The following is a 27,695-nucleotide window of genomic DNA, read 5'->3' as shown; positions in this document are numbered from 1 at the left end:
ATTTGAAAATAAAATTACAAATTAAATAATAATTTGAGAAGTCAAGTAGAGTTTACCAATGTCACGCTCTCTTTCCTGCCATTATTTGTGAATAACCATTTATTTCCGTTTTATGATTTATAAGCACGCATGTGAGCATTGAAACGACAAGGGGACATCCATGCCGCTTTGACGGTTCAATAGCTGGACGCAGCTTGGTGGATTCCTGTCTCCACCACTGCTACTCTTTTAAGGTATATTGAACTTGACAAACACGTCTTATCCATCACCAGTGAGGGATGCCCAAGTTTCAATACAGTCCCACAAGGAAGAGCCTTAAATTTTTATTTGTGTAAATACATTATTTCATAATAAAAATGAGAAGATAAATGTTAGGCTTACAAACAAATTTTACAAAAAAATTTATACAAACTTATGTGACACAATATGATTGGATATAAAATAAGTTCAAATTTTGAAAAACCTAATCATACAGTGTCACATCAATTTGTAAAAAAATTTTCTGTAAAATTTATTTGTAAGTCTAACACTCCTCAAAGAAAAAAGGGTTACTTAGAACAAAAGGTTTAAAAGTGACGGTCTCCCCAATAAGAAAGAGCTTTAAGGTTTTTCAAATACCCAAATAAAAGAGGAGAAATGCTACAATCACCTTCAAGTGCATTTTTTTTTTTTTTTTTAATTTTATGTGGCAATGAAAATTACCATTAGATTTTAAATAGATCATACATGTAGTATTTCTCATAAAAAAAATAATAATAAAAAATAAGAGAGAAGCTATTTTCCTAAAAAGAATAAGCGACGTCTTATGAAAGTAGCAATCAAAGTTCAAGGCGTCTTATCTCTTTTCCCGTAACCCTAAAACAAAGTTCTCTCTGGATGAAGATATACAATAATTATGCGTCCAAATTGAGTAGCTAGCTTTTGTGAGAGAGGCCATGTGAATTCAGCTGTCCAAATAAAGAAACTGTTTTTTTTTTTTTTTAAATAAATTTTAATTATTTAGTTTCTGTTGAAGTTAACGGGCCCATCACTAAACCTCCAAATAGAAAAGGTCCATGAAAACAGCTATAAAGCAGAAAATGAAGAGTGCAAAATGAGCCAAAAAGAACCACAAAAAGAAAAAGGGAGAGGCCAGACGTGAAAATAAAGGCTTAGATGTCTTTCATGTGCAAAAGCTAAAGCTAGAAGGTAATGGAGAATGCTAATTGAAATCGATCCTTCTGTGCCTAGAAAAAGAAAAAGGAACTCCATCCTTCTTTCAGCTAGCAAATTCTGCTTCAAGAACAGAGGATCCTTATAAAGCTATAACCTCTCCAAACCAGAACTATCATAGATAGTAAGTAGGGCCATCCATCAAAAGAACAAACAAAATTTAGCTTGTAGGGCAAGTGAAGCTAAATTAAAATTGTCTCAAAAAATTATAATTTTTTGTTCACCCTATGTTTTCTGTTGCCTTTGCATAGGAACTAAAACTATGTCATCAACTATAATAAACCATATTGAATTGTTTAAGAAATCAACTTCATTCTATGCATCTCATTACTGAGGTGTAAATTAAATTTCTAATTTGACATGATTCAAATAGGTAAAATGTACAGCAGAATCTATCTTGCACTACTCAAACTCTTGCAGTCAAGAGCTGGTACTGTGCCCTAATTCAATGTATGCAGCTGTGTTAACTTACTGCCTGGCAATACTAGAGCCAACCAGCTCGGCCAGCTGCAAAGGAAACCCAATCAAGCACAGATTGATAATCATTCATTTATAATTCATTAAATGATTGACTGGAAAGAAATATCATAAAGCCCAAGGGAAGAGAAAGGGCAAATGGGACATGCATATATACATTAGAGAAGTATCCTATTCCAAGAGAGATTCAACTTGGAACTCATTCGATTTTAGTATACTGTACACTAGTACTTCTTGTAAAGAAAATATCAGAAATTTTAATCACCCAATAAGAAAGATGAAATCTAGTATCACTTAAAAAAAAGTCTACGTTTGTCAGGAACTTCAGATCGTCACTTAAGCACTTAAGTGCTTAAGAGTAAAGCATTAATGATAAGTTACAACAATACAGTATCATTGTATCAATATATCAGCTTCCACTGTTGAAGCTTATTGCTGCCATATAATTACTTCCTAAAACAAAAGCATCCCTCAACCAAACAATACTGTAACAAATGCTCTCTCTCTATCTCCCTCTTACACAATAATAAACTAGAAACCTCTTCATCTAAAACCAAACAAAATAGAAAAAGCCTATTCCAGGCATCCGGTAGAGATCAAATTACTACACAGATTTCAAGTTTTTTTTTTTTTTTAATTTCATAATGGAGAAAAAAAATGTTCTTTCTCATTCTTTCCTCCTGCAAAATCACGGGCATGCACCTTGCATGCAAAGAATAACATACTCACCTTCAGTGGTACAGTACAAAAGCTTATGCTGCAGCAGACTGCTTCTCCTCATAATCATCAAGATTGAGAGCTTCAAGCAATTTTGGCCAGGATTGTGGGATCCCTCCTGGCAGATCAAACTCCAATAATTTTCCTCGACTACGATAAAATTCCTCCACAGGCTGACTCTGCAAAAACAACAGAAGTGTAAGGGCACCCCAAATAAAAAGTATAAAAAGACATTTACCAAATTCAAAAGGAGCCATAGATAATAATATGGTGTAATCTACTTTCAATAAAACCATTTGAACAATACAAACGTCGACCACATGAACGGGGAAAATATATTTCAGGTTAAACTCATGGCATTCACAAGTGTCTTGCAAATGGCCCTCCATAAATAGCATAGTAAAGAATTGAAAATTACCTTTTCACTGTATACACGAAGCCGTTCTTTTACAACTGCTTCAGTATCATCTGACCGAGTAATAAGCTTTACCGTGCAATGTGCTGGGGGAAGAAGTGGAGCCATGCTAATACCAGGATTCCCATTTTCACCCTTGACATTAATCGATGCCAGATTGAAATTTTTCCCACATTCGCTGCAAATTCTTCTTCCAAGACATTTCTCAAGCAAAACATCTTCCTGGAGCTTCAGATTGACTACCAAGTCAATGTCAGTCACCCCTTCCAATATTTCCTGAGAACACAAACAATTGAGAGAAATTTGAGCACATACCATGAAGGCAAAAGGCTACTAGAGAGAGAACATATTTCTACAACTCCACAAAGAGAGAGAGAGATTCATGTAATACTGTCTGGGTTGGGGAATACTCGCAAAACTAATTGTTATTGAGCCCAAATGAGGAATATGAACCCCATTAGTAGAACTAAATTTTGAAACACATGCGATATGCAGAATAGAATAGCTATTCCATAGGAATAACTATTATGATGTTTGGTTAGTTTATTATGCCTGAGAATAACTATTTCTGTAGCTATTCCTCAAAATGAGGAATCACTATTCCTCCCAAAAAGGAAAGGAATAGCTAGCACCCCAATTATAATTCACACAAAGCTCTCCCCCCCCGCCCCCCCCCCCCCCCGCGGTGCTGAGATTTAAATGATTTTTATTTTTTTGTTTTTAATTTAGGTTTTCAACCAATAAATCGATGGGGGTCTGCTTCAAACTCTAAAGGCTCGTTTGCTAATGCTTTTTAAAGGTTTTTTTTTTGCTTTTTGGTTGTGATGTGACATAAAAGTGAAAGATGTTTTAAATGTTTTGTGATTATTTGTGTTAAGTTGTTTGTTAATGTTTTTAATTTTTTTGTTAAAAAAACAAAAAGCAGTCCTAAAAAGTGTTGCCAAATGAGCCCTAAATTTCCGCTTTGCCAACCAGATATTATCTTTCAAAGGTGTTTTTGGCTGTAGTTTTTTTTTTTTTTAATAAGTAATGTAATTATTTGAAAAAGGCGCAATCCCAGTACATAGAAAGTATATAAGAGAGTACATAGCTAGAAAGGGAAAAAAGATGATTATAGACTTCATTGTAGGCAGCAAAAACATGTTCTTTTATTTTGGATTGAGATACAATAATATTGCAGGGGTGACAACCTTCTCAATCAAAAACTCCGTTCATTTATTTTCATAAAATAAAATAAATAGAGAAAATAAAAATAATTTAAGTAATAACTATCTCTTTTGACCACAGCAAAGATGCTCACCGCTTGATTTATTGTTCGAGGAAAACCATCAAGAATAAATCCTGATTCACCTTTAGCTTCTCCAGCCTCCAGTCTCTTTGACAATAAGTTTATTATAATTTGATCCGAGACCAATTTACCTTGGTTTACAATCTCCGATAGCTGCAGCAGACAACAGAGGTTTAGAGAGAGAGAGAGAGAGAGAGAGCATAAAATTTAATTTTCTCAAAGCACTTCTCAAAAAAATGCTCTCAATTTAATTAATTGTCTCTCCCTTGAACCCTACAGACTAAAGTGGAGGATGTCACACGCTAATAACGCATTAAAACAATAAAACATGAATTCAAAAGCGTGGCAACTGGCAAGCCTGGAAGCCCATATAGCTCAAATAGAGTGGTTCTTAACTACTTGTAACAAATCATAGAACTAAATCATCAAAGTTATAGGCGACCAACAAACTACACCCATTTCAGTATATTAAAAAGGACAAAGAAGTTAAGATTTCAAAATAATTATTTAGGAAAAAACTATTGTTTTCATAGAGTTTGTGAAATGACTTTCAAAACAAATTAGAATGGAAAAAATTGAGAAACAACATTTCTTTATTTAAGAAAATGACCTTTACCATGAAAACCTATTGCGTGAGACCTTTGACTCTTTGAGTAGCAGACTGGCATTCCTAAAACCCAAGCATCAGGACATGCCATCTACAGGTTCTAAATCCTACAAATAACAACCCATTCTGGTGCATAACTGTCCAATAATACCCATAAAAAAAATGCACATTGTACATAGAGCTGGTAATTTTGACACGACCCAACAACCCGACACGAACACAACACAAAATTACCGGGTTTGGGTTTACCCTAAACAGGTTTGAGTTATAAACGGATCGGTTTATTTTGCTCTTAACGGCTCAACCCGTGGGTGACCTGTTACACTCGTTTATTTTATTATTATTATTTTTTTGGTTTACCCTTAACAGGATTGGGTCATAAACGGGTCAATTGACCCGTTTATTTTGATAAACGGGTCCATTGACCCATTTATGACCCGACTCATCACTTTCATTTTCAAAAATAAAAAATAAAAAATCACTTTTTAAGCTAAACGGGTTAAGTGAGTCGTGTCAGGTGACTCGTGAAATTCTCGTGTCGTATCCGGATTTTGTGGGGCTAACCCGTTAGCTAAACGAGTCGTGTTTGGATTTACCCTAAACGGGTCATGGGTCATTGCGGGTCGTAAACGGGTCAACCCGCCAACCCGTTTTGCCACCTCTAAATTTGTACGAAACTCACATTGATTACTAGGAGATTGAGATCTGATGCATCTCAATTTGGAAATATAACTAGCCGCAGACTCAATCCTGAATGCTAATTTCTCTTATTCTTATCAAGCAAGCACCCAAACCAGGCTATCGTACACAGCAGATAGTTCTACCTCTTATAAATTCCACCAAGGAAAAAAGCTACCACTAATTCTAAAATCAATGCCATCCAATCAAGGAGCTCAAAGAAAAATCATCCAAGTAGTAATGAGAATCCAAAGTAATACGAGCTCTAACAAATAGATCAGCGAACGAGACAGAAGAACCTGTTGAGAGAGGGGCCCTGAGGAGGCGAGCTCTTCGCGAACGAGATCACCGGTGGCGATGTGGGGAACGCCGAGGAGGCTACAAAGGCGGCTGGCGTAGGTGCCCTTGCCCACGCCCGGGCAGCCGAGAAACACCCATTGGACATTTCTGTCCTTGGGATCTTTGCGGCTTGAAAAAAGAGGATTGGTTTCTGATGAGATGGATGTAGACAAGCACCTTCTCAGGTAAGAAATGGAGGAGGAGGGCTTTGCCAGGCGGGTTATGGCCGCCATTGGAGGAGAGAGAGAGAGAGAGATTTCAGTTGCGGAGAGATGGGAATTGGGCTGAGAACCCTAATTGGACACTTTTAACCTGAAAGAAGAGAGGAATGTTCTATTCTGTTGGATTTGGTCCAAAAACAGAACGACATGCAGTTTACACTAACGAAATAAAAAACGTCATGCAGTATGAATATCCAGAGCATAGCCGTTCGATTGAGGGGCCCGATCGTCATTTGGTTTAACGTCTTGCCACGTGTAGCTCAACTTCCCACAATTACAGCCAACGGTCACAGACTCAAAGGGTCACCAATCCCTGGTAGAGTTTCTGCTTTTCTTCTGGAACATCCATGGCGACTTCTTCTCTGTCTACTACTCTTTCAACCAATAATATCCGCTCCAACAGAATCACCAATCCATGTTCGAAACGTGTGCTCCCTATTCGCACTCTCAACCTCTCTCGCAGTCCGAAACACTCTAAGAAAACAGCCAATCTCCGGCAAAGCCACGTCATCGTACCCTCTGCAGTATCCGGCTCTTCCGGTAGTTATTTTTTTAATCTTTTTGCTAATTTCCAGGAAAACTTTGATTTCTCTTTTTTTCAACTTTCTTCATTTTCTCGGTAACCAAACGCAGTTCTGTATGGTAGTTTTCAGCTGATGAAGTTTTGAATGTACGGATGTGAAACAGGGATTGAGACTTCGGTGGTGAGTGAAGATACCACAAGTTTACTGGACACAGTGAACGTATTCGACTTGAACGGAAACGCGATTCCGATTTCTGATTTGTGGAAGGATAGGAAAGCTGTTGTCGCATTCGCTCGCCATTTCGGGTGAGTTTCTGTTACCCTTATGGCCTTATTGAATAGAAAATAGCTAGTTGAGCAAATCGTTCTTTTGCTTAGATCGCCTGTCTTTGTTTTCTCAGATGTGTCCTTTGCCGCAAACGAGCTGATTATCTTGCCTCCAAGCAGGTAACTGGCATGTTTTAGATTTAGTTGATATTGGGGTATCAATCATGTTAACAACAAAGGAGTTCACAGAGATATTGTTGTTGATAAGCTGAAATTGAATGGAAATATCGATGCTGATTAGAAATTGTTGGATCTTTGTATATGAAATTTTGCTTTGTATTACAACTAACTGCAAATTAATTCACTGAACGTTTCTGAAGAAGATGATATACGGGAAATGCTTCCTTTTGCTTGCAAGTTGTGTTAACATGGTTCTGACGTAAGTGATATGGTGACAGGATATAATGGATAAATCTGGTGTGGCACTGGTTTTAATTGGACCTGGTAGCATTGATCAGGTTTGTCCTGAAATGGCATATTGAACTCTTGATAGTTAATTGTTAGCTTAATAGATGAATTAAGTATGCAATGATAGCATGCTCATGGGGAATGGAGGTGAGTGCAGAATATGTTTGCATGTCTATTGAAGTTCATGAATAAACTTCCCATCAAATTTGGGTTTTGGCTGGACGAAATACCAAATGACATTCTTCGAATGTTACTCTTTTTGGTTTATACTCGTTGCACTGATTGTAAATGTGCTTTTTACATGTTTAAGGGATAAATGTCACTTTTATAAATTAGATTGAAAGAAATTCTCCAATCCAGTTTGGAAGAAATCTCTGTCCGTAACTTAATATTGCCAAATATGTGACTCACCTTGTGATGCTTCACTGAAATCAATTTTTTTTTTCTTCATATTTTACTAGATCTTTGTCTTAATTAAACATTAGTAGTAATTTTATGCAGGCTAGGGCATTTACTGAGCAAACAAAGTTCAAAGGAGGTACGTTCTGAAGAATTTATAGGCTATGTGAATCATAATATGTCAGCAGTGATTTAAGTTTTACTTTGTTTTTACTGCCAATGGGGTACAATGGAGACATTTTTTTTAGCTTTTTAATCCTTTCCTTATTTTGTTTGGGGGAGGGGGAGGGGGAGGGCCAGAGGGGGGAGAGAGAGAGGGTGGCTCGATAGATTTTAAGGCCTAAGACAACAAATTTAAGTGGAGCATTTTTTATATATAAATGTTAATTAAATCATATTAATACTATTTAAAAAGCGTTGTTCTCACTTTTTGCTCTTAATTTTTTTCAAAGGACTTGTATGATTCATTTCTACTACAAGACATTTAGTTTCAATGAATGGTGTATTTTGTGTTGAGTTACATATAATTCTTTTTATGTAGAATTTACCTTCTTCTTTTTTAATTGAGAATTTATTTTTTTCATAGAATTTACTTTTTTTGTGTTTTTTTTAAGTGAAAAAATCTTTTTCTTCATCAGAATAGAGGTGTGAAGAGTGAAAGATAAAGCTCTTCAAATATAGTCCATGCCGTCCTACAGCCAAAGACGTGTGTCTATTCTTATTGCAGCCTACTAATGAAACCTTGTTTTTTGTTTCAGAAGTTTATGCTGATCCTACCCACTCATCATATGAAGCTTTAAGATTTGTTTATGGCGTTTCAACTACATTCACTCCTAAAGTACGTGAAAATCCATTCTTAATTAATGCTGTAATGCATATAAATTCTAGTGACTTAGTAGATGGTGGGGGTGTTTGTGAAAATTTGGCACTTTGTGATTGCATGTAGGAATTCTCAGTTTAGTTGCTTCCATGACACTCTAGGCAGGTCTCAAGATAATACAGTCATACATGGAAGGTTATCGACAAGACTGGAAGCTCTCATTTGAAAGGGACACCGTGAATAGAGGTGGCTGGTATGTGAACCTTCTTGTTACAAATACCATGTACATATTTTAGTGGTGAAGTTCACAAGTTCTCACATTGTGAACTTTTCTGAAATCTTATCATAATGCAGAATTGTTGATCCAAAACAACTCGGTAGTCATGATAAAACAATAAACACAAAGCTGACCTGTTTCTTATTTTTCAGTTCTTTTTTTTTTTTTTTTTCTCCTTTATGAGTGAATAATATTATAGCATCCATCACAAATATTTGTAGTCTACTAAATCACTTGAGTGGCTTCAACAAATAACAAGATCCTAAGGAAGAAACCAAAGAAATCTGGCAACTTACTACAATTTTCATCCAGTAAAGAGAGAAAAAAAATACAATTACATAGAAATGTAAACCTACCTGCAAATGTGTGAGATTGATTTGATGAACCTTTATCTGATTTGAGCTAAACTTGTCATGTGTGAGTTTCTGTGCTGTATTTTGCAAAGCTGACGGAAGTTTGTCCATTCTCAGGCAGCAAGGTGGAGTTATAGTTGCAGGTCCTGGCAAAAGTAACATCTCATACGTTCACAAGGTAATCAAGCCCCCCATCCTAACATGTTCCTTTTTCTTTGTAACTGATCAATGACACAGTAAGGATGTTGGCATGCATATAATCTTTGCTGATGTTTGGAAATCTTTCTAAAGCACAGACAAATCAACATATTTTTCAACAATTTCTTGAAGCTTATCTAAATTTATTTTTCTTATGGCATTAAGATTTGAGTGTCTAAAGACTCCACTTGAAACTTATGTAAGTTGTGATTTCTTGTGCTGGGGACTTCTTTCTAATATTCTAACATCATGTTAAATTTGTTCATTTGAGTAGGACAAAGAAGCTGGGGATGATCCTGATATTGAAGATATTTTGAAAGCATGCTGCTCATGAAGAAGAAATGACGCACATCCTTTCACTTTGTTCTTAGGGCATACCCCGGCCTGCTCTGTTCTGGGTGGTGCTTCGTACCTTCAGCAGTGACTCGATGTATATGGGATGTGTTGGAAGCCCATCCAAGGAGTTGGGCAAATGATATTACTGTAAAAGATATTAGGTGGCATATATTACTGCCAACTCGGCATTATAGTCAACTGATCAAAGTGCATCATTTTCGGAGGTTTCTAGCCAGCCGGCATCAATTGCGTAATGTGCCTGAAATTTAGAAAGGGAATAATCATATTCAGGTCAACCGATTTCAAATTAATGTTTCCGTCACTTTACTGTTAAAATTAAGGTTTATCTGCCTACCATGTGTACACATGTGACACATTGTGCGCATGGTGTCAGAACTGTATTGACATATTTGCCACAAGATTGATATCCAAATCACAAGATTATATACGTCCAAGATATCAAAACCCAATAAACCATATTATTTTGTTGTAATTACGTCTTTTCAGAAGTGTTGACCATATATTTGGACGTAAAAGTCATATTTGGCCAAAAGTCTTATGAAAATACTCTTATTTTAACACTCACTTAACAAACCAAATTTACCTTATTATAATTATTAATCTATAAAAAAGATTAATTTTTTTTTTAAAAAAAAAAATAGGAAGGGCTGATCCACCGCCAGCCACCATGGCCAACCCCAGTGAGTTGGGGGCCGCCATTGGAGTGGTTCGCTACAACCCCTAGCCCTAAGTTTGGCCGTTTGGCCACCATTTGTTTTTATATTTTTTTAAAGTTGTATTTATTACTTTAATATTTTAAATTAAAAAAAAAAAATCATAGAAATGCCAATTAAAAAGTGGTCATGTGTAACAACTAGCTTAAATGCAACAGATAGTAATTTTATGGACTCAAATGTCATAGTTTTCTTCGTTGAGTTTTATATAAAACCGCTATTACCTAAATTTTAAAATAAAACGGCTCTAAGGGTCTGTTTAGGATTGCATTTGAAAAGCTTAAAAGTGCTTTTAACACTCAAAAAACTCGTTTTAAAAAAAAAAAAAAAGGTACTCATTTGATAAAAAAAATTAAAAGCGCTTTTAAAGGTATAAAAAACCTAAAAATGAACAAAACATACTTTTGACAAAAGCTTAAAAATGAAGCTTTTGCCCAAAAGTTCTTTTTGACTTGAAAGCTCTATTTTTCAAAAGCAATCCCAAATATGCTATAATTGTTATTTTATTTTAGAAATCGGACAGAAAAGACCTTGAAACCTGAGGTACACATGTTGAATAATATAACCAAGCAATACCGCGTCGTATAAAGACGGCCCCTCACAGGCTCACTAGCCCTAGAGAGAAGAGATAGATCACCCCCAAAAGGCTCTCACTCTCATTTCCCGCCTTTCCACTCTTCAACCGATCCACATTTCTCAGCCTCTCTCTCTCTCTCTCACCTCAAATGGACGACAAGAAGAAGAAACGACGACGACCTGACCCGAGCTCCGACGAAGAAACCCGGCTTCCCTTCAAGAACCGGCTAAAACCCGACTCCGTCATCCTCGAATCGCTCCGAGACCTCCTCAATACCTCCTCCTCCTCCGCATCCACCTCCAAAACCCTAACCCTAGCGGACCTTGCCCTCGCCTCCACGTGCCGCGAGGTGAACGAGCTCTCCCTCCCCTCCGTCGAGTCGGCCATCGAGTCCCTGATTCTGAAGATCGCGCGCTCCATCCTCGACGGCCACGGGTTCTCCTTCGACGTGCCGTCACGCTCCGCCGCCAACCAGCTCTACGTGCCGGAGCTCGACCGCATCGTGCTTAAAGATAAGACTTCCCTCCGCCCCTACGCTAACATCTCCACTGTCCGCAAATCCACCATCACCACCCGCATCCTCCAGCTCATCCACCAGCTCTGCGCCAAGAGCATCCACGTCACCAAGCGTGACCTCTTCTACACCGACGTCAAGCTCTTCCAGGACCAGACCCAGTCCGACTCCGTCCTTGACGACGTTTCGTGCATGCTCGGCTGCACCCGCTCCAGCCTCAACGTCATCGCCGCCGAGAAAGGTGTCGTCGTGGGTCGCCTCATTTTCAGCGATAACGGCGACATGATCGATTGCACGAAGATGGGTATGGGCGGAAAGGCCATTCCTCCCAACATTGACAGGGTTGGGGATATGCAGAGCGACGCGTTGTTTATACTGTTGGTTGAGAAGGACGCTGCGTATATTCGATTGGCCGAGGACCGGTTCTACAATCGATTCCCGTGTATAATCGTGACGGCCAAGGGGCAGCCCGATGTGGCCACGAGGTTGTTCTTGAGGAAGATGAAGATGGAGCTGAAGCTTCCGGTGCTTGCGCTTGTGGATAGCGATCCCTACGGGCTGAAGATTTTGTCGGTCTACGGGTGCGGGTCAAAGAACATGTCGTATGACAGTGCCAATTTGACGACCCCGGATATAAAGTGGTTGGGGATTAGACCGAGCGATTTGGACAAATACAAAATACCAGAGCAGTGTCGGTTGCCGATGACGGAGCAGGATATTAAGACCGGCAAGGACTTGTTGGAGGAGGATTTTGTGAAGAAGAATCCGGGCTGGGTTGAGGAGCTGACTCTCATGGTGAAGACGAAGCAGAAGGCTGAGATTCAGGCTTTGAGCACGTTTGGGTTTCAGTACTTGTCTGAGGTGTATTTGCCCCTGAAGCTGCAGCAGAGGGATTGGCTGTAACGGTATTTCCTTGGTGTTTCTCTTTGTTTGCTTTACTTTTGTAATGAGTACTGGGAAATTTGTGTAGTCATGCTGAAATTTCCCAGATGTATCCTTTCGGTTTGCACTTGTATTGGTTTCAATATCAAAAGAAGCAAGAGGACCATATGAGCAAAAGAGTTGTTTTATATAATAATTTGGGAAAAAATTACATACAATTATTGTGCTACTTACAAGTGACACCATCTGGCTTACAAATCGCCACTTTCTTCTGCTTTGAATGCAAAATGTTGAGAATTTAGCACATCTGATATCATGCACAAACTCCTAAAGTGGTTTTACATACAGAAATAGTCATGTTCTGATGGCACCTACTCTTCTCTGCAACCAATGATGCAATGATTTCCTTGTGACCTTTAACCTCTGTACAACCGCAGGTCTTCTAGTAGAACAATCCAACTCTCTGGATTCTTCCAAGTTTAAATCCGATTCATGAAGTGCATTTCTAGGTCCTACTGAAAGAACCTCAAGGCCCAATTCATCCCGCAGAAGTTTAATCATTGCATTTTTCACCTCTAAATTCTGTTTTCTTGGATCTCTATCTACTACTTTACGGATTCCTAAAACGATCAAGATATCATCTTTTACTGAATATCCTGCAACCATGAATCATTCAAACATCAGCCTTTAAAATTCGTACCCATTTTTGGGTTTTAGATTCAATTAACTCCTTTATCTCAATTTACTTGTATGCTTAACCTGATTTTGACTATTGACAGCTATATAAATAATTGTGAATTAACTTAAATGGACTGTGCAAGACAGTTTCCTGCAGATGTCATTGAAAGAGATTCTTTCATACCATGAGTATAGTAGTTCTCTTTGATCATTCGTAGAACTGCAAGAACAACAATCCGAGCTTCAACCTGTTGGACACATATTGCATAAAGTTAATGAGAAAAAGCTTGAGAATTGTGAGATGAAAATTTCTGAAAGAGTACAAACAAAAGCAGAAATGGTAATTAAATTTAAACTGCAATCTAGGCAAGCAAGTATCAAGCTAGTTATCCTCTCCTTAAAACCAGTAAAACACAATTGAGGCTTAATCCCAATATCAAAAGTATCCATACCTTTGTAAGCCCTTGAAGGTCAATGGATAGTCTTTCAGCATTACTTTTTTGCAAGTGTGTTGCAATTTTTTCTAGAAGTAGACTTTCAGTTCTCCCTAAGTTGGTCTTATTGCAGGAGCTGCACTCTCCTTGGTTCTGATTGTTGTTTTGTATTACTCCTTCACACCATTCCTCAATGAGCGCCTCGAGATAATAATCATTAGATTTGTACCTACATTAGCATGCTTGATTAACAGAAGGAAGAGTATATTCAACTAATATATAATTATCTTTCCCCTGATCACAAAGGGCAATGCCAGGAAACTCTGATTATTCTCTATTCTATCCATGACCTTGGATACAAATGCTTTTTAGAATATGTAAGAACATTACTTGTATGTGGCTGTGCATATATGAATAAAATAAGGTTTAGCAAAGACAAAATTAATGGAAATATATAGAATATAATCTTATTACCCCAGTCTTACAAGTTTCAAAACATAATGCACTCTTCAATCCTATCTAATTGGAAATGACAAAATTTGGCCCAATTTTATCTAAATGAGTCTGAGGTGCTTTGCCATGGAGTGTATATAACTTTTCATAGAAACTTGCAACTCATCAGACAATCAGATTATGCAAGATGGTAGAGGGACAACAATCGTTAATGGTTAGATTAGATAAATATCCCTAATGAAGAGCACAAAGTGGCATTTATGAATATTAGTAATCTGATAAGTTTCACTTCCAGTGATGAGATACCCAAAGAACTGATAAACCATAATGAAGCAATATAATTAATTGGTAAATTAAGGATAGCAGAACATATTCATAGTTATCAGGAAAAAGGTAATAAGAATGCAACAAATATTTATACAATCACTTTATAGTAACATACCCTGCTTTGCGCATATCTTGATATATAGACAGGCATTGCTGTACTTCATGTAAGGAACCATATCTGGTGCGGGCCCTTAGAAGGGTATTATAAGTCACCTGAAAAGAAACAATTTAAACGAGTTATATATGGTGAGTCACAGTTTTCAGAATGCCATTCGCAATGATTATACGCTAAACTGTATCTAGCGTGCAATATGAAACTGCCATAATTTTGATTACAATTTCATTACAATACCATGCAGAACCATATACAGAAAACACAAAATCCTTTTGTCAGGTCACGTCTTAGACCAGCCTCTTCTAGAGGGCAGGCGACAAGGATCTTCCCTCAACTGCTTTGCAACAGTACGTCGTAAAATTCACACTCATGCATAAAGAACAGGAGCATATCAACTCTAAGCACTTACCAAATTTGGACGTATCTGATACTTTTTCATTTGCTCAAATAATGAAAATGCTACCTTCAAATTTTCACTTTCCACACAAACCTATAAACCAAAGGGCACAATGCATAAAAATCCAGGTCCAACAGATTTGAGATAATAATAATTTTTAAAAAAAAATAGAAAAAAAAAAAAAGGCATCTTATTAAGTGGTCATGACAGGACAACCATTTTACAATAACCAAACTAGTGTAGGAAGAAAGATGTAACCTTGATGGCTGTTGTATATGTAATAACATCTGGTTGAATTCCAGCACCAAACATGTTTCTCAAAATCTGCACTGAAAGAAAAAGTAGTTATCAGAGAACTTAGATCCTAATGAAAAGGACATGAATGAAGACCAAAAAATTAAAAGGGAAGGGCTAAGGTTTTTTTATTGGTATCTTCACTCAAGTTCTCACCAGCATCAAGAATAATTCTAGTGTAAGATAATCAGCTAATTAAGCACATTATGAAAAATTATGCAAAAAGGAAGAGAAAAGACGAAGTAGATCAAGATTAATTTGTACACTACCTGTATGGCACCTTCTACATTTCTTAAGCCTCCAAATATATCAATCAAAATTGACCAGCTTATCTGATTAGGGGAAAGACCGACTGCTCTCATCTCATCCATCAAAGCTTTTGCATGGTAGTAATCAGTACCACACGCCTTCATCAGAATATTATATGTGGCAGTTGAGGGTGTAAAGGGAAACTTCTTAGTAAAGTTTAAGTGATGTGAATTAGATACGCAATTTGCCATGCTAGTACTGCATTCTTCGCCCGCATTCTCTGAAGTTAAATTCCCATATATATTCTTACTACGATCTCCACTAGTAGTCTCCATGACTCTACTTCCCTTCCAGGATTGGAAAAGCCGGAAGGCCCTGTCATACTGGCAAGCCTCAACACAAGCATGTAAAAGGATGTTGCAACACTGTGTATTGGGTTCACAGCCAGCCTGCAGCATTTCTTCAAACAACTGAATTGAATGCTCTACAAGACCTGCATTGGCACAGGCATTGATCAATGATGCCCATGCAACAATGTTGGGAGTCACACCGGCTGACAGCATATCATCTTTGATGTGCAGTGCCATTTGCCACAATTTTGCATCCGCAAAGACCTGGAAATTGATACATAGACCATGACGATGTCAAAAAGTTTGTGCAAGAGTCTCAAATAACCATATTCCACTTCCCCAAGAAAAATGAAAAAGAAAATCTACGGTCTATTCACAAGCAATGAAATTATGAGGATGCAGATATTGAGAGTAATGTCCATATACAGTGAGTTACCTTTACAATGGTGCTGTAAGTGAAAACATCCAATTTCAACATTCCCGACAATTCCAAATGCTGTACTTCCCTATAAATATCTTGCGCCAAATCAACTCTGCCAGCAAGACAGCATGCCTTCAAAAGGATATTGTAAGATGCCAAATCCGCCATGACACCAAGATTCTGAATATATAGAAAATAAAGGTTTATGAGCTTGTACTGTTTTTTGCTGAGCTGAATAAACATTAATAAAAGCAATAGATAGTGTTAATTAACCTATCAAGTATACTGGCTAACAAATCAATGCATCATTTCTTATTGTTTTTATCAAAAAAGGAAAAGAATAGCGACGCTATGAGCTCAACACCTAATGCAACCGATCAATTTTTCTAAAAATAAGACAGGGAGAAGGAAAAAGGCAAGGGATGCAGTACAGTAAGCATACTGACCATTTGGAGTTCCATTATTATGTATCTCTAATTAAGCATGGCAGAGATTATTCACTCTGATTGGTGGTCAAATACAATTGTACATGGAAAATCCAGAAAATTAATTGTCAATGGAACCCAGCAAAGGGACAAACTTCATGTTTGTGAGGAGAGAGAGAGAGAGAGACTTACTTGCATATTCTTGTATACATGCAATATGTAGCTCAAATCATGGGCGTTGACGTTCATGAGACTGTTGAAAACATAAATATTTGGGGTGATCTTTTGGTTGAGTAAGTCCTGCTGCAAAACCCATACAAATGAAAGCCCAATACTCAACGGCAGCATAAAATCTCTAATTGTCCTAAAATGATGCCAAAAGAATTATGAAAACACGATTGTTATGAACCTTCAACACCAAAAAGACCAAAAAGAAAAAAAAGAAAAGAAAAAAAAAAGGTAAACTAGATTTAACTTAGATTCTGCAGGTTGAATCAACTTTGGCAATGTGCTCAAGTTTATACTTCATAGTCTACATGTTCTAACACAAAAGTGATGCACATGCTGCTTTTCAATCAAAACAATATTCAGATAGGTTAAATTTCCCAAACCAAACAAAAGCATTCAGAAATAAGTTACTAAACAATATATTTTTTTTTGATAAGTAGAAATAAGTTACTAAACAATATATAAAGCAGTCAGAGAAAGTACCTCATATATGTACCTAGATTTCATGTAGTCACCACAGAGACCACAGACGTCTATTATTGTGCGGAAGACATACATGTTGGGAGCACTCAAGTTTTGCTTGGATGCTTCATATGTTGTCAATGCAGACACCAGGTCCCCTTTCTTTCCAAATTCATGTATAATGGTACAGAATAATATATGTGAATGTGGAAGAATACAAGCATACCTGCAAAGCATGATACTGTCGCATAAGTAGTGACAAAGGTAACAAAAAATGAACATACATTGAATGTGCCACCACAGCCAGTGAAGCTATAGTCGAGATTGTGCCATTTACAAAGGAAAACTTGCATTCTAAAAGACAGCATATTTTAACAATACTCATCTGGAAAGATGTCTCACTGATGCATATAAAATAAAAGAGAAAACTTGAACCTTACAAAGACCAATCCATAATAGAAGTGAATCATACCTTATTGCCAATTCTGGGTTACGTTTATCAACGCACACTCTAATCACGTCAGAATCCTTCAGTAGTCCTTTGATTGAGAAACGAAAACCTATATCAAGTAATCATCTGTTATCCAATGCACAAAATCCCAATCATGACAAAAAGTTAACACGCGTCAAATCTTCTAAGTTTTAAGCATGATTAAAATATGAGAAACTCTTAATTTTTCCCCCTTCGCAGCTAATTAAGCCCCTTTCACATGGCAGTAATTTAGTTCTTTGAATCAAGAATGATGACATTACAACAACTCAAATTTAAATACTTTCAACGATTCTTTTTCCAAAAACTTAATACATATAAAACTAAGTTAGACCAAGCACACAACCAAGAGTCCTGCAGTCAATAATTCCAGTTTATACAAATGTAGCCGTAGTATAAACGAAAAAAAAAAAAAAAAAGAACTCTTTACCATTAATCTAATAATTTGAAAATTTCTTATACTACATGAATTTCAATCACACAAGAAGCTACCAAATTGGAGATAGTTAAACGCAAATCCATATAATCACCTGCAAGAACCTCCATCAAGTCAACAACTTCCTCGACTTCCCCACATTTCACAATGCGGCGGCACTCTACGCCCAGCAACTCCATGGCAGGCCCGTCGGCCAGCTTCAACTGACCAAGCCGAATCTTCCCGAGTTTCCTCAAAACCTGAGTCACAGCCCGAACATTCCCTTCTCGAAGAGCCGTCGAAATCCCCTTCGCCACAAGCTCCGCGCTCAACGCAGCGCCAAACTTGGCGGTATTTGCCCCTGAAAGAATCACACTCTCCACAATCATCGCAAAGTCTTCGAGCTTCCCGTCCCCGGCGAGCTTGGAGGCGAGGTGAGCATAGTAGTTAAGGTGGATTCTGTCGGGGGTGGAGCGGAGAGGGGAAGGAGAATGAAGAAGGCTTGGGATTGGTGGTTTGGAGGGAGACAGTTTGGCGGGATTGGGAAGTGAGGATCTGTAGGGCTTGCTGGAATGGTGGTGGTGGTGATGGTGGTGGTGGGAAGGAGTGGCAATGGACGAGGAGGAGCCAAGGATGACGAACTCTCTCATTCTTGGCCAACCGTTTGGTGGGTGCGTGAGAGAGAGTGTGTTATGGGGTTTATATGGGTTTCGGAAGCTGCATTTGGGATTGGTTTTGAAAGGCTTGTGTTGGAGATATTTCAATATTAAATTTATTGTGAGTAGGTTAAAACTAAAAGAAATTAATAATTACATAAGTTTATAGAACAATCTTAAAATAAATAATTGTGAGTAAGTTAATATCCGTCACAATATTTCTTTTAACCTACCAAATATGTCAATAGTTTTTTTTTTTTTTTTTTGAGTAGGTTAAAAAATTGAATTTGGATCCTCGATTGAGGAGCCCGTTCCACTTTAAAGGATCGGCTCCTATTCGATCTAAATGGACTGGATAATATTTTGTTCAATTAAAATCCACTTTACGACTTAATTAAAAGCTTGAGCATTACATTAACTGGTTGAGAGTGTTACATTAATAATGGGCTTTGATTGGTAAGAAGTGTTTGTTCATCCATTTAAATGTGAATTTGACGGTAGGTTAATATCATGATTATTATTCTGTTTTGTTTCATTTAATGATGCATAAGGTAGTGTCATGTCAGTGATAACATATAATATTGGTAAATTAACAATGTCACGTCAGTATAGTGCAATAATAGTGAAATATTGATATAGTTTGTAACATACTCTTAAAAAAATAACGTGTCTCAAATACATGCAACAATTCTGTTTTAGATAATGAATAATGGTACAAATTATATTTTTATCCACTCATCAATGTATTTTTTCCTTTTTTTAAAGACAAGGCAATGTAAATTAACACTACAACACATGGGCATTACGGTATACTTCAGGGGATAAATTGTCAATTTTTAAACTTTACTATTAAAATTAAAAAACTCTTAAAACTTTATGAGATAAACTGCAATTTTTTTTATATATATTTTTTTAATGTACGGATAGTTGGTAGTTTTATGTTGTCCACGTCCACAAGCATAAGGGGCACATCCGGGAATGGACATTTGGATTCTAGAACGTATCGGTTCGCAACCAAAGAAGAGGTCCGAGTCCCAAACCGGCCACTTCCGTACATCTCCTCCAAACGTGGATACTGGATAGTGAGATCGATTTCCCATCGCAGCTACAACTTTTGGTCTCTTAAATTTTCAAAGAAGAAGAAGAAGAAGGGAGTTTTTGATGCCGATAAGAGATGCCGCCGAAGCAGCAATCGAAGGGCGATTTGGCGAAGAAGCAGAAGATTGTAGAGGACAAGACCTTCGGGCTCAAGAACAAAAACAAGAGCAAGAATGTCCAGAAGTATGTCCAGAGCCTCAAGCAGACGGTGCAGCCCATGCCTGATCCTGCCAAGACCGCTGCTAAGGTTCCATATTTATCTCTCAATTTTTTATTTATTTTTTATTTTTTCAATTCATTGATTTATTGTACCATTTACCATGCATTTTGTTTTTAGAAAATTAAGAAGCTCACATCTTTAGCTCTCTGATTAGTTTCGACATCACATTTATGATGGGTCAGGTTTTTTTAGATATATAATTTCAAAAATTATACTTTTTTTTTTTCCGCTAGGTTGTTGATCAATTTAAGCAGAAATAATCAAGCAAAAATGGCGTTAAATTTTAGTTTACTTTTTTTTTTTTTTTTGAGGATTTGACAAGACAGAACACCACTTAACTCGTATATAATCTACAAAAATTTAGAGCAAATGAATATCCGACATAGATTGTTGGTTTCCATTTTCGTCGTAAGTTGTTGGTTGGGAAGCAAATGGACAGGTGTTATCAATTGATTCCCCAAAGAAAAGAAATTTGGCCGCTGAATCTGAGAGTTTCATTGTATAACAAAAATTTCTACTTGGCTAGGCCTAGTACTAATAAGACTTTTATAATTAAACAGAAGAAGAAGGAGGAAGAGAAGGCCAAGGATAAGGAGCTGAATGATTTGTTCAAGATTGCCGTCAGTCAGCCCAAAGTGCCACTTGGTAATCATCTTATTCTTTGGTTCTTTTACGCATGTCATTGACAAATGAAGTTTATGTTATACGCATTTTGTGGCTTGTATGCAATCAAGTACTAATCTGGTATGTGATCAGGTGTTGATCCCAAATCCATATTGTGTGAATTTTATAAAGTGGGTCAGTGTGCTAAAGGTTTTAAATGCAAATTCTCACATGATTTGAATGTTCAGAGGAAGGGAGAAAAGATTGATCTTTACAGCGATAAGCGAGACCAAGGTATTGAATAGGAATCTTATCATTTTCAGGTGTCACTGGATTTTGTTACTTTTAGTTTGATAAAGTTTGGTCTATGCAAATGCAATTATGGGCTTTGATTTGTTTAATTCATTATGACTATCATGTGATATCTAGGGCTGGGCACGGGTCGGTTCGGGGCGGGTTTGGAGTTTTTTACCACCCGACCCGTGCCCATCGGGTTTGATAAACCCTTACCCGTTACCCGGGTTATATGCACTAAAACCGCCGGGTTTCGGGTAGAACGGGGCGGGTTGCTCGGTGCGGGTCGGGTATTTTTAATGGGTATCAATTTCAATTTAAGTCCTGGTTTTTTTGTAATTTTTTTTAAAAAAACTGGTTTTTTGTAACTGTTTTTTAAAAACTACATTTGGACTAAAACCCATCAAGAATGGAGGATTAGAGGAAGTCTGGAAGGGGGAAGAGGAATAGAGGATATCATATTAGGAATTTAGGGTTTTAAACATATAGGGGCGGGGCGGGGCGGGGCGGGGCGGGGCGGGTACCCGCCTCTTAAAAAATCCTATACCCGCGAGCCGACCCGACCCGCACGGGTCTGATGTTTCCCAACCCGTGTATGCCAAAAAAAAACTTAAATCCGGCGGGGCGGGGCAGGGCGGGTTGGGCGGGTTGGGCGGGTTTTTGCCCACCCCTAGTGATATCTGTCTTTTCAAAGAAACAATGGACGACTGGGATCAAGAGACTTTGGAGAAGGTTGTCGAATCAAAGAAAACTGAGTATAAGCAGAACAAGCCAACTGATATTGTAAGTTTTTTGTTTGTGATATTGTTTATATGGTGAGTAAACTAATTTGTTTGTTGAATCTGAGTGATGGACATTTCACAATTTTCCTGTTCATTTTTGGTGCTTGATGTCAAGTTTTTCTACCGACAGTATTAGGAAAACTAGGAATTTCTGGGGAATATTGGTGATTGGGAAGTATTATTGCCAGATATTAGCTCTTGCATGCACATATCCATTGGGATTCTTGAGTGCACAGAAGTGAAAGAAGCATCTATGGAAATAGTAGTACCCTTTAGAAATGAAGGGTTGATATTGTTTGTCATGATAAAAGTATCTGACTTGTTAAGCATAAAACAAATTTGGTCATACTTTGGTTACCTTTGAGAAATAAGGAAATTGATCATCGTTTTGTTTTTTTGGGAGGTTGGGGTGGGCGGGTTGAATGTGTTTAGTTACCAAAACACATTTCTTTTGATTCTCTACTACATGTCTAGTAATTAGCCAATACCATGAGAAGAAAAGGGAACCGGCAGAAGTAGGTCGGAAATGTAATTTTTGTTTTTAAAATGAATATATAAATTTTGGAAGCATGAAACTGTTTAAAATCAATTGACAAGCCTAGAAGGAATCCTATTGAGAAATTTTCACAATTCAGATCTTAAAACATCAAAGAACCATAGTAAAAAACCATAGATAGAAAGTTGTGGAAAAGTTTTTTTTTTTTCCTGAGCAAGTTGTGGAAAGATTTAAAAGCATGCTGGTAGGCCTTTCCAAATTTAGGTATATAGGATCTCATTGCAGCTCTGCAAGGGGGAACCATTATAGGAAATCCCAAATTTAACATTAAACAATCACATTTAGATCTACAAGCTGGGATAATTATTGGCAACTTTGTTTCCCATCAGTTTGGTGTATGTGGGACACATACTGGTGGAAAAAAGTTCATGGAAATAAAGGGAAATGAATGCAATTTTCATATCAAGCAAAGACATTGTCATCTAAGATTAACTGGATTCATGGCCATAATTTGAGTGAGATTGGTGATATACATTCAGCTGATTTGGCATCTTTTAGTTAATATAAGGGCTGTCTGCACAACAACATATGACATTCTCTTCACATCACACTTGCTCTAAAGAGCTCAAATTGAATGTTCTTTTACTTCTGGTCACTCCTCCAGGTCTGTAAATACTTTTTGGAAGCAGTGGAGAAGAAGCAATATGGTTGGTTTTGGGTCTGCCCAAACGGTGGTACAGACTGCCATTACAGGCATGCTCTTCCGCCTGGATATATTTTGAAATCTCAGATGAAAGCTCTGTTAGAGGAAGAGGCAGAAAAGATACCCATTGAGGAGGAGATTGAAAATCAGGTGATTATATAATTTTCTGGAGCAAGCCATGTCATCCCAATAGAAACAATAGGATTCTAGTGTGAGTATATTATTCTGGCCATAAAAAGAAAGGCCTAAGCCGCCCCCCCTCCCCTTGGGGTTAATTGTTTGTCAAAAAAAAAAAAAAAAAGGGCCCGAAGCTTACAGATTATCAATTGTCTTTATGGTTCTGCAATGACCATCATTTCTGATATCATCACCTAACTAAATATTTTTTTTTTGGCTTTAGCGTGCAAAATTAACAACTTCAACTCCTATGACTCCTGAGTTGTTTATGCAATGGAAGAAGAAAAAGATAGCAGAAAGAGATGCAGGCTTGGCTGCACAGCAGGCAGAGAGGGCTAAGAATGACCGTATGAGGTATATCCTCGCTCATGTACCTCCCCTCTCTAAATTTGAAGAGATACATACCACCCGGCAAAATGGCGGGTGGTCATGTGCTTGATTTTTTTGCTGAACATGTCGTACTTTTCCCTTCATTTCAGTGGACGTGAGCTGTTCCTATCAGATTCTAGCTTGTTTGTGGATGATGCTGAGGCATATGAGAAGTACCAAAGAGAGTCAGGATCTGATGTTACTGAAAAAAAGGTGAAGCTTTCACTTATTAGTTTTCAGCCTTTACTTTCTCCTAGATCTCTTGCAGCCTTCACAAGCTACTCTGGTGGATGAAGTATGATCCTTTGATGCTATGCTTATAAATTTCTACTACCATCACTTTATAAAGCACTGCTTGTAATCTTTTGATGTGATGCTTATAAATGTCTGCTACTATTGATTTATAAAGCACTGCTCTTACATGTAAACATGCATTCATATATTTCTACAATGGTGTGATGCAACAGGTTAGTTACATTTTTGAAAGCCAAATTAGAATTATGCGTTTGCACTTTGGTGATCTTGGTCTATTGTGGTGCTTTGAGCATTGAATCTTACATATATGGAGTTGATGGTCACCAATTTCAACGACAGAACATAGAGATTGTTTCATGTCTATCTGGAAGTGGGGGATAAATAGAGTTACAAGCGATAACTCCAAAGGTTATGGAATCCATAAAAAAAATTAAAAAATTAAAAAAAAGGCTGGAATCCACCAAGAAAATAGAGAAACTCTCAGAGGAAATTTTATTCAATGAAAACAAACACCAAAGGATGCCTTTCTATGGGCTACAAATCCTTAGAATACTAGAAATCCTAATAGAAATTAAATTAGGAATTCTAATCCTTAAAGGACAAGAATTCCTACTTATTATAAATGAAGACTCCTAATTTCTAATGAACAAAGGATTCCTAATGGGTTTATTATGACAAAAGCACCTTTTAAAAAGACTAGCAAAACATAACAAAATTCATGAAAAGTGGATCTTTTGTCCTACATCAGTCTCCACTTCACGAAAACTCATCCTTGAGTTTTATTATCACTCTCTTGATCTATTGGAATGCCAATTAACACCTTCATCAGTCTCCACTTCACGAAAACTCATCCTTGAGTTTTATCATCTCTCTCTTGATCTTTTTTTTTTTTTTTTTTTTTGTGATAGGTATCTCTCTCTTGATCTATTGGAGTGCCAATTAACACCTTCTATGCTTTTCTTCTTTTTCTCTATCTTCTAACCAAAATCAACATATAATCATGTAGCCTTGTAAAAACTCATACCTTACCAGTTGGATCCCAAAAAATCTTCCTCAACTTTAGACACGAACCAAGCAACATGCTATAATCGTCATGTATCACTAAATCTTTTTCCCAAGTATTTGTGAATTTTCAATTCTTGTAATCTTAGAAATTTGTTGTGTCGACTTTTTTTTTTTTTTTGGATAAATAATAACCAGTCTTATTAAAATTGAATTGAATAGTGTGCAAAAAATTCATCTTAACTAGGAAATAACTATCTTTTTCTTTTTTGCAAGAAATATTGCAATGCTCGTCTTTTGAAGAAAATAAGGGATTGTTCACCAAAATTGTTCTTTGAAGAATTTCATTTAACACTCTAATAGTATTGCAAATCTGAATAGTGTCCATGAAATTACCTCAAGAATATCCTTGTGGTGAATCATGTCTTTAACTTATTTGACTATGATTTCTTCCTGATCTTCTTTAATTCTTTCTCATTCTCCCTTCTCTCTATAGAAACTACCTTCACTTTGGCTATGCTCCCTTTGTTCCTCATCATCAGATCCCTTGTCACATGTGATCTATGGTTGAGATAGAACCTGATTTTCTTGCTTCACATTGCATGAAATGGCTTGATATTGAATATGTTTGTCAATAGGCTGACCACGAGCAATTTCTCAGGCACAAAACCTATTGGTGGGTTGATGATAAATAGATCTATCAACAGGTAGGCCGTGAGCTACATCACCAGCGCATACCCTATTGGTAGTGAGACCTCGGTTAACGATGAGTCTAGTGAGCATAAAGCGAATCTCTACCATCTACTGCTTTAGTTCATCAACCTCCATTTTTGAAACTTTGTTCCCACAAGTACCATCGAGGGAAAATCTTTTTCTGGCTCTATAATTAGCCATACTTTTCTCTCTGATACCAATTATTGCAGTGGAAGGTGTGAGATAAGCTGTGTTATGCACGATAACTCCAAAGGTTCTAAAATCCACCAGGAAAATCTATGGAATCTACAAGTAAAAAAGAGAATCTCTCAAAATAAATTTTATTTAATGAACAACAATGATTAGAAACACCAAAGCATGCCTTTATATAGGCTACAAATCCAAATCCTAAGAATACTAGAAATCTTAATAAAAATTTAATAAGGACTACTAATCTTTAAGATATAAGAATTCCTAATTATTATTAATAAAGATAAGTGCTAGGGAGCCAAACAAATGAGTGGCGAACCGTGAGTGGCAGACAAGGGAAAGAGAATTGCATACCGTCAGTGGCAAACAAGGGAGAGAGAATTGTATTTTTTAATTTAAAAACCTTTGCTACGTCAGTTTGGAAATTTTTCTGGGTTCATTTGTTTTTCTCTCTAGCACTCCTAATTCCTAATGAACAAGGATTCTTAATGGATTTACTATGACAAAATCACATTTTAAAAAGTAACCAAACATAACGAAATTCATGAAAAGTGGGGTTTTTGTCCTATATTACTGTCCTATGCACATAGACTACAAATATCATAGCTCCTAATTAGTGAGACTTGACTATCCATTGATTATTTCATACATTCATGTCTAATTCCATTATTTTAGAGAAGCCAACGTTGGTGACAACATAACTGAGTTTGCATTTGCAGGATTGTTTAGCACTGTTCTTGTTGTTGGAACAACAAAGAAGTCATGCCTGTGTTGGACAGTGACATGACTGGTGTGAGGAAGTACATGCTGTTCAATGCCATGTGCATGTTCTGATTTTTTCAATTTTTCGAAATGAGTGGTATCCTCTGCTGAGTGAGGAATGGTTATAACCATACTTTTGGGGGGGGGGGGGGGGGGGGGGGGGGAGGGAGAATCCCCTAATTTATCCAATAAAAAACTAAAAATATACGGATTGATAAATTATGGTGTGCCTAAATGAGTATGGGCATACAGGTGCCAATGTGGCCTGATTTTGGAGGAATGTCCTCCTTTCATCAAATCTATGTCACATCTTGGTTATGGAACTATTATTAATGCTTTTTGAAAACAATCCATGTACTAGAATTGAAGGTAAACCTTAAAAGATGTCTGCAAAATTTAGTAAATTGTATTATTTCGGCACTAGTTATTTCAGAGGAACTCTCTCATGTGCCTGTTGAAGCATGCAATAAACGTTTTGATCTTATTGGTAGTGAACTCCAGCCAGGGAACTGGAACAGTGATTGATAATTTTCCAGTAATTCTTCTTTGTTTGGGGTGAAAAATATGTGACTGCTACAGAAATTAATTGGACTAGCTGTACATGACCATCGCTTGTTTAGCTCATGTTTAATTGGATGCAACTTCAGGTCAATGATAATTCTGCTGGAGTTGGACCGAGTAGCTTAACAAATGCCGGTGATGTTGCTGAAGACGAAGATGATGATGATGATGAACTGGAAATGGATGAATTAGATGAGTTGGAAGCAAGCTTGTCAAAGACATCACTCCAAATCCAGGAGCCAGGCACTCATACTTAATCCTGAGAGTCACAATCTACTCTTCCACATGCTCTTATTAAGGTTATGCTCCTGCTACAAACTAAAAGCCTCATTTTTGGCAACCTCAACGAGGTTATGAATTAAAAGTCAAGATATTAATGCTATTGTAATTAGTTAAAAACTATCAGTATCCTTATTATCAAGTCCATAACTATCAAGATTATATATCCTGTAATTTTTAGTAAATAAGGTTTGCTTTTGGGACTCCTGCAAACTTCTTGGCTTGAAGATGTGTACTTATGCTAGGATAAGATTTTGGGAGTGATTGTCATAATTTACCCGACAAGAAAAGTTGAAAGGGCTAACATCCTCAACTTTTCCATGACAACATGATTGCTACTGTCATAATTTTCTTGAGAATCGATTGAAGCATACATGGAGCTCTTCTCCTTTGAGTTTTAAGCAATTTTTTTTATGGACCTCTAGGCAAAGGACTTGAAAAAGGGAGTGGACTGAAACTATAGTAGATTTGATTGATGTGAGAAAAAAAAGTAAG

General features: G+C 37.1%; 5 protein-coding genes across 7 annotated transcripts; 3 read left to right on the top strand and 2 right to left on the bottom strand.

Annotated features, from left to right (window-relative positions):
- Positions 1–2,012: 2,012 nt before the first annotated feature.
- ADK (adenosine kinase) lies at positions 2,013–6,043 on the bottom strand. Its single transcript, XM_059606638.2, has 4 exons — positions 5,694–6,043; positions 4,122–4,262; positions 2,825–3,097; positions 2,013–2,585 (listed from the first exon to the last, which is right to left on the bottom strand). The coding sequence occupies exons 1-4, from the start codon at positions 5,964–5,966 to the stop codon at positions 2,442–2,444; spliced, it is 831 nt and encodes a 276-aa protein (XP_059462621.1). The 5' UTR covers positions 5,967–6,043; the 3' UTR covers positions 2,013–2,441.
- A 179-nt stretch (positions 6,044–6,222) lies between these two features.
- On the top strand, positions 6,223–9,830 carry LOC132191550 (Thioredoxin superfamily protein). Of its 2 annotated transcripts, XM_059606639.2 has the most exons (9): positions 6,223–6,494; positions 6,642–6,783; positions 6,879–6,924; positions 7,203–7,262; positions 7,714–7,750; positions 8,370–8,449; positions 8,593–8,684; positions 9,179–9,239; positions 9,534–9,830. In XM_059606639.2, exons 1-9 carry the CDS (start codon positions 6,302–6,304, stop codon positions 9,591–9,593), a joined length of 771 nt encoding a protein of 256 aa, XP_059462622.1. In that variant the 5' UTR covers positions 6,223–6,301; the 3' UTR covers positions 9,594–9,830. The 2 variants fall into 2 exon arrangements, with proteins under 2 accessions (XP_059462622.1, XP_059462623.1); XM_059606640.2 differs by lacking the exon at positions 7,203–7,262.
- A 1,104-nt stretch (positions 9,831–10,934) lies between these two features.
- RHL2 (Spo11/DNA topoisomerase VI, subunit A protein) lies at positions 10,935–12,431 on the top strand. Its single transcript, XM_059606600.2, has one exon. It carries the CDS (start codon positions 11,055–11,057, stop codon positions 12,321–12,323), a length of 1,269 nt encoding a protein of 422 aa, XP_059462583.1. The 5' UTR covers positions 10,935–11,054; the 3' UTR covers positions 12,324–12,431.
- A 39-nt stretch (positions 12,432–12,470) lies between these two features.
- LOC132191528 (Tetratricopeptide repeat (TPR)-like superfamily protein) lies at positions 12,471–18,732 on the bottom strand. Of its 2 annotated transcripts, none has more exons than XM_059606598.2 (12): positions 18,156–18,732; positions 17,608–17,695; positions 17,157–17,361; positions 16,638–16,748; positions 16,036–16,200; positions 15,270–15,863; positions 14,965–15,030; positions 14,719–14,799; positions 14,310–14,407; positions 13,433–13,643; positions 13,165–13,228; positions 12,471–12,958 (listed from the first exon to the last, which is right to left on the bottom strand). In XM_059606598.2, the coding sequence occupies exons 1-12, from the start codon at positions 18,688–18,690 to the stop codon at positions 12,657–12,659; spliced, it is 2,520 nt and encodes an 839-aa protein (XP_059462581.2). In that variant the 5' UTR covers positions 18,691–18,732; the 3' UTR covers positions 12,471–12,656. The 2 variants fall into 2 exon arrangements, with proteins under 2 accessions (XP_059462581.2, XP_059462582.2); XM_059606599.2 differs by having other exon boundaries at positions 16,638–16,745.
- A 955-nt stretch (positions 18,733–19,687) lies between these two features.
- LOC132192078 (zinc finger CCCH domain-containing protein 11) lies at positions 19,688–27,527 on the top strand. Its single transcript, XM_059607283.2, has 8 exons — positions 19,688–20,041; positions 20,575–20,659; positions 20,771–20,911; positions 21,606–21,694; positions 22,854–23,042; positions 23,293–23,423; positions 23,549–23,651; positions 27,008–27,527. The coding sequence occupies exons 1-8, from the start codon at positions 19,871–19,873 to the stop codon at positions 27,176–27,178; spliced, it is 1,080 nt and encodes a 359-aa protein (XP_059463266.2). The 5' UTR covers positions 19,688–19,870; the 3' UTR covers positions 27,179–27,527.
- The last annotated feature ends 168 nt before the right edge of the window (positions 27,528–27,695 follow it).

Source organism: Corylus avellana, chromosome 10 (assembly GCF_965113065.1).
Source record: "Corylus avellana chromosome 10, dhCorAvel1.hap1.2, whole genome shotgun sequence".
Taxonomy (NCBI): domain Eukaryota; kingdom Viridiplantae; phylum Streptophyta; class Magnoliopsida; order Fagales; family Betulaceae; genus Corylus; species Corylus avellana.
The sequence above is the reverse complement of the archived record's forward strand: the minus strand, read 5'-3'. Positions and strand labels throughout refer to the sequence as shown.